A 10,339-nucleotide genomic window follows, 5' to 3' on the forward strand; every position below is an offset into this window, starting at 1 on the left:
ATGTGCAGTCTTATAAAAGATCTGCTGACCTAAGCCAGATACAAAGGCAAGGAAAAGGCATAAAAACTTTTCTACACAATTTTTTAAACTATGCTTGAGTCAAATGATCTTCGTATTTCGATTTCAGCAGTAATAGGAAAAACATGGCCAGTAATTTCCAAGCGCAAACATCCGACAACAGCAAAAGCTAATGACTTATATGGTGAGACTAGTTGCTCATTCAAAACGAACAGCCAAACCGGCGCTGTAGTTACAGTTATTATAGGGAAGCCTATTTTAAAGCAAGTATCAACAGTTTTCAAGTATTTCGAATAGGTGTCAATGATTTTTGTTTTCAAATTTTGCATGAAAGGCAGAGAAATTTTACTTCATGTAACAGTAAAATCAAAATTGGTAAATTGAACGCCTGACAATTCATTTGAAAGTAATAAATTGCATGACCGCACAAAAAATCAAAGTAGAATGTATTAACATGCATGTTTACTCTTAATATATCTTTACTTTTGTTTTTAACTGTACTGAGGAATTATAATATTAAATATTTTTTTTTCAAATAGTATGAATATTGATTTTTATTTTCAAAAATGTAAGCTATTTAAATTTGATTCAAACATTAAAAATTTTTTTAAAGTCACTGCAATTTTCGATTTGATAAAATAATTATACATGAATTTGAAGGAATAAGTATAACGGTGATTTTATCATGTGCATTATGATATGCAAAATCATTGCTAAGAATTGGATGTTTCTTGCAGCATTTATATTATTTTTAAACTTGAATTGCAGGATCCAATTAGCAAGAACTAAAACTTCACGTGTAAAAGCGCTTACTTAGAACTCTCAAGAATTTATTGTAGCATATTACTCGTTCTTTTAGTTCTAGTATCAAAGTTGGTTGTAACTTTTTCTCTAGAGTGTACCTTTTCTGTGACCAAAATGTACTTATTAAAGATGGATACTAAATATTTTGAGTTTGAGAGACGTGCATCTTACCCAAATCCCATTTCAACCTCCCTGTGCAACCTACCAATTTTGAAACGTGTGGATTTGAGGGGGCGTATAACTTACCTGTGTCGAATAAATTCTGCAGAGGGATTATATTTTAATTTTTTTTTACATATTACCTTAAAAAGAAATTTCAGAAAATTGTATGTTTGCTGATATATTTTGGAATTCAAGTAATTAACTACAAAAATTATAAAAGGAAGAAGAAACATTATCAATTTTCTCATACCATTTATCACTTTGAGAAGGCGATAATTTTCCGCTATGCAACAATTTTTTGCTATAGTTTTCTTCATTTCAGTATTTTTATATTTGATTACACAAGATTTATCTTACAGAAATAATTTTAATTTCATATAGTTCATATTTATTAGAAAATGACTTATTTAAAATATTTTTGAAATAAAATTATCTTTTTCAATTGATTCAGGGAATTTGAGAATTGTATTTGCCTTTCAAAGTTCTGAATTCATTTTATATGCTCTCCGTGTTAAAAAGTGAGTGATGATCTTGGGATATGCAAGTAACTCCAAGGGTACATTTGTATTAAATTGTTTCCTCATTCTTTTCAGTAACAATCTCAAGACATCAAAAATATTGTTTTTAAGAATAAATTTGACAAAACAGCGATTATCATTAGAAACTGAAAATTATGTTATGTCCTGAATTTTCATTAAGAAAAATCCGTTTTCTGCATACATATACAAAATATGCAGTGCAGGATTTATAAATATGATTTTTATCTTTGTTTTTACAATTTTCTTAAAATCAAAACTGTATGTGTAAATTTTGAGCTTTCCTGTTTAATGGACGTGGTTTTTGCCAAATATAAAATTCACTTCATTTTCAGTTCCTCTACCAATGGTTATCATATTTCAGTGTGGTCAGTACATTGCTCTTTGTTGTCTTCTATGCCATGGGTCCTGGTAAGTCCATTTGAAGTAATAGCAATTACAATTAAAAATACTTTTCAAATATTTAATAGAAAATATATATTGTTATCATATATGTATGTCCTAAAATTTTTACTTGTTATTTTACTATAGGCCCCATTCCATGGATGATAACAGCGGAATTATTTTCGCAAGGACCTCGTCCAGCAGCAATGAGTATAACGGTCTCAGTTAATTGGTTTGCAAATTTTGTTGTTGGTTTGGTCTTTCCAATTATGCAGGTAAATGGTTTACTTTTACTAATAAGTCATCAATCCATTTTAATATTTTCATTTTATTTGAAGTAGCATGATTTTTATACAGAAAGAAACATTTCCAATAATAACTCTAAAATTTTTGTTTTATGGAAATATTTTAGAGTCATTATTCGAAAGGTTTCTTTTTTAAATTTAAGTACACTAAATAAAATGTTAAAAAAGTGTAATTAAATACTGGATTTGTATAAACAAAATATAATTATAGAGGTTTCTGTTGTATGGATGTTTTAAGAGTTAAGTCATTAATACTTCGTGGAGAAAAATGTACAAAAAATTATCTAGATCATTCTTAATGTTTTATTTGTTGTTTAAGCTGGAATATAGAACTTCGAGAGCGTTAGCAATAATTTTTAACTGATCGTTGTGTATTTTCCATATCACTTCCAATATAAAATTTTCTTGATTTCTTACTACCCCGAGTTTAAGTTTTAATTATTTTTCAGAAAATATGAAATTTTTCTACTAGTATATGAAACAAAGAAAGAAAGAAAGAAAAAAAATATAGATTAGAATGATTCTAAAGTAGAAATTAATTTGTGAAACTGCGAGTTAAAGAGATAATGTTAATAATTGTCGATACAAAGAGTACAAGATATTGCAAGATACAAAAACATTAAGCAAGATAGTGTTACTAGAGTTAAGGAATTTTGAGCTATATAGAAGTAAAGTTAATGAAGTCATTTATTCTTTACTTTTTACTAAATACGATAAGTAATATTAGTCTTTTATTATTTATTCTTCATGTCCTCCTTTAATGTACGGAATTCTTACGATTTTCCTTTTTTCCAACAGAGGTTTTTTGAGAACTACACCTTTTTGGTTTTTACCATGTTCTTAGCTGGTTTTTGGACATTTACATACAAAAAGATACCCGAAACAAAGAATAAGACTTTTGAAGAGATTTCAGCCCTTTTCAGGAGAGACGAAGATACTCTGAACATCAATGGAATGAATGTTCTGAGGAATTCTTTGCAACCGGCTGATTTGTTGTTTGAAGAGAGTCTGCAGAACAAACCTTCTGATCAGTGTTAGTATTACTATGCTTTGAAAAGTATGACCACTTAAAATTGTGAATTGCTTTTTAATATTATAGCAGTTTTAATTATAATATCTGTGAGTTGTTGAAAGTTAATTGAATTACAATTTTATATATGCAGTTACTAATGAATAAAAGTTTATAAAACATGCTCACTTGCTTTATAAGTTTTTGTCTGATAAGCTAAACTGCAAAACTTTTGAAACCTAATATTTTAAAAATAAGTATGTGTAATTATAAGAGTCGGATTAAGATCTGTAGGGGTTTTAAGCATTGCAAGTTTGAGCTCCGCCCTTTCACTTTCAGTATTTGCAAACAAGTTAATTTTGTATTGACTTTAATGAAACATTTGTATAAACAATTTTCAAGCTATGAATATTGTGACAAATTGAAGTAAAAAATCATTTTATTGCGATTCACCTTTGAGAGAATCGGTTTAAATCGTTCGAGCATAAAAAATTTCGCTTAAATTCTAAAGTAATTTTAACAAGATTATAAAGAAATTACAAAACATATTTAACTCTTTTAAATACCCATATACGAAGTTTGTCAGAATTGTTGATTTGTGAATCAATCAGAAAAACTGAAAAAAAAATGGGTTGCATTAATCTGCAAGCAAATTCAAAAGCACAAAGAACATCATAAGATTAAAGTTTTGAAATTAGACAATATTTGATTTTATATTTAAATATGTTCTAATACATGTCCCTAAAGAATAAAATAAAGCACAAAATGAGATTATCTTCAAAATACCACAGAAAGGAAATTTCAAGATCTCGGCTCTTAACTAAGTTGCTGCTACCTCGGCAATTGCTTATTTTACCTATTTGCTATTCCATTTCTGGGGTTTGTAGAAACCTGAATCTAAACTGGTGAGATTTTAAAGTATACATTAAGTACGAGTATGCATTTGATTACGTTCAAATAAGAAAAGTTCTTTCCTATTCTTTTAGCTTATTTAAACAGATAGCAATTCACGTAATCGCAGCAAAAGTTAGTTAGACCGTAGCAATTCTGTCAGTTAGCAACACTCGAAGTTTTCTTACTAAGAAACGGAAATCCCCTATTTTTACCAAAAAAAAGAGTCTTGAGAAATTTGGGTGTTGCGCACCTGTGTGTTGAGTTAGCAATTTTGTGTTTAAGAGATATTAAATCCTGACAAAGTCCTTTTTGAAGAATAAGCATTGCCACCAGCTTTTTTAATCAAGAAAAAACAGCAAACATTCATTTATTTCCTAGGGTTAGAAGATGACGCAGAAATCGAGATTAATCTACTGCACATAATACAAAGACAGTGCTCTACCAAGAAGAAATACACCACCAAAATATATCTCGCCGAAATTGCGCTTCCACGGTACAGGACTTATACAACACGGTACATTAATGTCGGCCGTCGAACTAAAAATCTTCAGGCTTGAAGTGAGCTAGACTAATTACATTACAGAGGAAAGAGTGACATATCAAGAAAATGCGTCTTTATTCAACTTCTAACTGCATACAGTATCCCTTATTGAAAAATTGGTAAATGTTTGGTTTCTTTCCGTATAACCCTATGTATAAAACTCTTCTAGGTGAATTTCAGCACCGGCATCATTGTCGTCTACGAAACATGCCTGGGGGACCCGTTGTTGAAGGGACACCAAACCATGTGGAAGAAGCGCTATGACGCAGCGGGAGAAAAACTGTGTTAATTCAAACTCTTTGAAACAGAAATTAGAGCTCAGGTAAGATTCTTGATTTTTAAGCAAATCTTTTATAATTTTTTATAATCATGATAATGTTCTCATATCCTTCACTTTTATTGAAAACGTTGTAAGGTTTGATGAAAACTTAATATTTAAAGCATTACATTTTTTTGTTTAAAAGTTTAGAGTAATGTTTTTATAAAATGACTTGTCTTGTTTAGCTTAGAGTCTAATACGAAAATAAATTATTGATAATTTTAATACCACACTCTTTTCAAAGATGCGAATATTTTTCACAAGATATTATGATATTATTTTTATAGTGTCATTCGAAAATCAATGTTTAAGAAGTTAAATATTATTTACAAGAGTGACCAACGATTATGTTTAGAAAACCAGACAATCTACATACCATGTTCAGCAAATTTCCACTTCAGAGTAGTTTCAATGCATTTTCCAAACAATAGTTATATCAACTTTTGTAGCAAATTATAATACCTTAATTTATAATTTCTAAAGTATAATGATGTATATACAAGAGGAATTAAGAATTTTATTGAATAAAGATCAATTTCGAATTTCGCGTGATCTCCTTCAAAAATCAGTTTCAATTCAACTTTAGGAAATTGCTTTTATATTTTTCAAGATATACTTTCTTTTTCAGAATTTTGTATACTGGTATCTATTAAACATTCTTTGATGTTTATGCCTTTGTACAAGTAGTTAACTTAAGATCCACGTATATTGATAAATTCCTTTCAATATGAACTAATCTGAATGTAGGAATAACACGGTCGAATAATTCCAGTATTTCCGAACTAAATGCTAAATAATGAATCTCTGCATATTTAGGATTGAAGAGATTTTAAAATTACATTTTGAGGTATAAGATTGTTTTGGAGATTCAATGCAGATGTATCAAAGGAAAGATTTAATAAACTAATATTTGATTTATACATTTTAAATTTAAAAAAATATTCAAACTCAAAATGCACTACGAATTATCTTGGGAAAGCACATTTAAAAATGAAAGCCATTTTATGAAAGAAATGAAATGAGCATTAGTTGGAGATAACATCTTTTATCAAATGTTGCACAGAAAGAAATGCAACAAACCAAATGAAAAAGGAGGTAAAATCATCCATGAACCGGATTTGTGAACTTCTATAATTTTCCACTTGATCCGCTAGATTCTATTTCATACATAAGGAAAATAAATGCTTACATGAAAACTGATACTTTAACAGTTTAATTTGTTTAAACACGTGAGCGAGAGTTTAAATTTCCTCCTTGAAGAATCCTCTTCCGCTTTTTCATCCTGTTTAAATATTATCAAATTTCCTTCAAGGTAATAACTTTGTTATTCTGATAACGGCATTCTAATGAAGATCTTTCAAATTTCAGGCGTTTCATGGAAAGAACAAAAAGTAGACGATTTGCATGTGGACAGAGAACAGCTGCTTCTTCGACAGCTGCCCAGTGCTCCGTCTGTCTCTCCTACCCCTCAACTCTACATACTGGCGTCGATCCTAAGCAAAGCTCGATCCTATGAGCAAGATGACAGCAAGGAAAATAATTAGCAGAAAGAAAATGTGTTGGTGGATGTGTGTGGACCTATAATCTAAGTTTTTATTTATCGGTGCCTTCAACACTTCATCCCCCCGAATGATTCCTTAGACTAATGACTATCCTGATGCGAAAACCTGAGTACAGGTAATGGAGGGAAAAAATAAAGAAAGTATTTAACAGACCTGTGAAACGAGACCTGTGCGCTCGACATGAAATCCATGAGTAACTTCCGATGCGTCATAGCTTTCCCTCATTCTAAATAATGAGGGTCCTAACTATCGATTTTTTGCTCGTAACTAGAATATAATGCAATTAAATTTTTAATATGTCTCAAACTAACAACAGACGTACAAAGATATAGAAAGCCAGATAATATCGAAACAAATGAAACTACGTACAGAAAAAAATATATAAAAAAATGTTTCTTCATTGTGCCAGGAATGTCTCCTCTACCAACGGCTCCATCTGAGCCACTGAAGATTTGACTTGACACAATTTCATGTTTTAATATATGTTTTCGTCCATAGCTTATTTTTACTTGTGTATTTTTCACATAGAAAATATATGACACTTATTATTTACTTCCTTTTTAGTGTCATGGATGAAATCCAGAGCATTTCTCATCTTGTCTCGTACCATAGAATCTGCAAACTGAACTCTATTGACGTCGTTAAAATGGAATAACAGTATTGCCGACGTTAGAAAACAACGCTAGTAACAGATAATATTGAACCGTTATGTGTTTTCATTACGCATCACAAAAGCTCCATTTTGGGCTGTTGTCTAGTGCAATATGTTGTAACTCTATGAACAAAAATATATTGTTAATTGTTTACAGATAAAATTTATAGAAAATTTTGAGATCTATATTTCGCGCCAGATGAGTTCGTACGAGTTCTGAGAGATTCGTGTGAAATTTTATTATGAGCAAAACTACAAAATTGTGTTCGTATTAAAGTTCCACGATAAAAATTTATCAGCATGAGAGTCTGTATTATACCGAAGTTTAGTTCAATAAACTTTGGAATTTTTGTAGCAAATAAACGATTTCTTCCCGAAAATGCGTTTGATTTGTTATTTGTTTTCGCTTCATGAAAAAAAATTCTGTACACGTGGAAATTTTGCCACTACTATCATTTTCCTTTTCTTTCGTAATCCACAGCAATAAAAATGCTACTGCATGGATAAAAAAATAAAACCTTGAACAATGCATTTAGCTGTATTAGGAACAATGAGTCATAAAATGGAAAGAAGGTATATTTCACGAAATAAGGAAGCACAAGCGTTCAGAATTTAGATAATGGAAATATTTGATTTTCATGTAATATGGTTCCTTAGAGTTCTGATTTGATTGATTTCTTTAGAATTTCTTCTCTAAAGCAATACTACTCATTGATTTAATGCTTTCTTATAAATATGCTATCTGAATGATCAGCATGAATAAATATACAGCTTTTTTACTGAAATATTAGTTTATAAATCTGCACTGTAAATTATCCACAGATAATTTATTTAAGAATATTTAAGTTTTAAAGGGGGATGCTTTTAAAAGGTTAAATTAAAAATTTTAAAATTAATTAATTTAGAATTTTGAAATTATTTGTACTGATTAACCATTTAATTGATAAACACAATTACAACATAAAAGTTAATTCTTTTTTAAAATTTAAAATTTAACCTTTTAAAGGAAGAGTGGGGTCACTTTAAATTGCTGAAACTCAATATATTCTTGATCAATTTTCAAAATTAAAAAAAAACAAAAAACACGGATACATGAGCTTTAGTTTTGTTTGAGAAATTAAAAAAAAATATTAATTTAATAAGAAATTAAAAAAAATATTAATTTAATAAGAAATTAAAAAAAAATATTTGAACGAAAATTTATAAAAATTCTTTTTTAACCCTTATGTTCATTTTGTATAGTATATCATTCATACAACTTAAAAAAAATATACTACCACTATAAAATTTCTTTTTTTTTTATTTATCACGATTATTATATCACGATTTTTTAATTTATTTTTAGATGTTTTTTATAGCGTAAAGAAGCTACCAATATACATTTTTTTTGGCTTTTCTTCAAAGAAGCAATCTTTCGCCACGACAAGGGTTAAAAAAAGTCATACGTTTTAAAGTAAACCTCTTTTTTTTTCAAATTTGCTGAATCAGAATTTATACCTTTTTTTCTGTAAAGTTATCCGTTGATTTGAATACCGCTTTTCATTTATGACGCGTTCGCAGTTTTCGTAACATGCTTACAGATGATTGGTATGGAGACAGGAAACCGAAATCAAACAAATTGAAAGTTGATATCTTTACAGCATTATTAAAATCGGATATACTTCTAGTAACAGCAATATCTACCTTTATTTTAGACCAGTTTGTACTTTTTGGACAACGGTTCCAAATAACATCATGAACTGATTCATTCCTGTTTTGGGTTTCGCTTCTTGAACACCTTTCCAACAAACTATCTGAAGCAAGTCTTTGAAAAATAGGCATCATTTTTACAACAACATCTTCTTGCCGAGATGTAATGGTTGTCTTATGAGTAATGGGTTTTTGTTTCAGAGCCAGGGCTTGAATAAAGAAGCAGCAAGATTCGGGTCCAGTGGGGTATATTGTATGTTTCGGTTTAAAATCTGTGGCAGTGTAACAGAATCACTTAAATATCCCTCTTCATCCCTTTGACATTATTAATGTTTCTAACTATGGAATTGAGGTAATATTTGGTAATTTTTTTATAGGTGTTCGTGCTCCTTTCCACTGAATGTTACGCCCCTTTTCATTTCATCATATACTAGTGTACGTAGAGCATGACAACAATTGCCCGAGTGCTAGGTTTTCAAAACAACATACCACACAAATAATTATATCTCTCGTTCTAATTAAGATAGAAACATGATTCAAACTTCATTTTAAGCAGAAATTTTTTTAATTAATATTTTTTTTTGTAAAATTTGACAACTTTGTGCTCCGGATCCCCTTAAGAAGAATTTATTTTCTTTTCGAAGTTAGGATAAGTAAAAAGCTGTTTACAATGCACAAACTCTGATTAGAATGTAGTTACTTGTATTACCGTTTTTATTTTCTTGTAAAATCTAAATAAAATTTAAGTATTTATTTTTGTATTGTTTCTCTTTCATTTTCAGTAAATGCTTCTTGATCTTAAGATGCATTAAAATGCTGAATTTTTAAAAATAGTTATGAAAAGTTTAATATTTCTGCTCTTAACATGTGGTAGAGTTCTATATTTCTGATCAATCTACTGGCCAATATAAATACTTTTTATTTTTTTAATATACTTTTTTTAATATACTTAAAATTTTTGCAAATATGATTTTTTGTTTGAAATGATCAAAACTTTTTTTAGCTTAACTTTAATTATTAAAATTTTACTGATTTCATTCATTTCAAAAACTTTTGAATACTGGATAAATGTTTATTAAAATGCCACTTTTTCAAAATGTGGAAACAAAACTAAATTTTGATAATATTTTATTGGCTATCGCAGAAATATATTCTAAAATGATTTTGACATTCATATACAAATATTTTTTGAACCTTTTTTAGCTTTCTCCACTTTCTATGGATTCTTTTTATCCTAGCGCATTAAGGTTGCATGGAGAGATTGTCTGACTGAATCTAGAATACTTGATTTTTAGCCAATGACCTCAAATTTTTAAGGTGTAAGATAAAATTTCTGCTACTTGATTATGTATTAAAAATCGCTGTATATTAGAGAAATTTTTTTACAAAACATATGTTTCATTCTTCCCGAAAGGCTTCGTAAAGATTCATATGCTAAATTATTTATTATTGTTGTACTCTGTT

At 29.1% G+C, this 10,339-nt stretch overlaps 1 protein-coding gene across 2 annotated transcripts in view; it reads left to right on the forward strand.

Moving 5' to 3' along the window:
• The window catches only part of LOC129960632 (glucose transporter type 1-like), a 44,792-nt gene extending 37,226 nt beyond the window's left edge, over positions 1-7,566 (forward strand). For both annotated transcript variants that reach the window (XM_056074178.1, XM_056074179.1), the window contains 5 exons: positions 1,856-1,931; positions 2,052-2,179; positions 3,008-3,242; positions 4,823-4,975; positions 6,341-7,566. In XM_056074178.1, coding sequence (XP_055930153.1) covers positions 1,856-1,931; positions 2,052-2,179; positions 3,008-3,242; positions 4,823-4,917 — 534 coding nt within the window. In that variant the 3' untranslated portion in view covers positions 4,918-4,975; positions 6,341-7,566. The remainder of the gene's footprint in view (positions 1-1,855; positions 1,932-2,051; positions 2,180-3,007; positions 3,243-4,822; positions 4,976-6,340) is intronic.
• The last annotated feature ends 2,773 nt before the right edge of the window (positions 7,567-10,339 follow it).

The sequence above is a fragment of the Argiope bruennichi genome, chromosome X2 (assembly GCF_947563725.1).
Source record: "Argiope bruennichi chromosome X2, qqArgBrue1.1, whole genome shotgun sequence".
In the NCBI taxonomy this organism is placed as follows: Eukaryota; Metazoa; Arthropoda; class Arachnida; order Araneae; family Araneidae; genus Argiope; species Argiope bruennichi.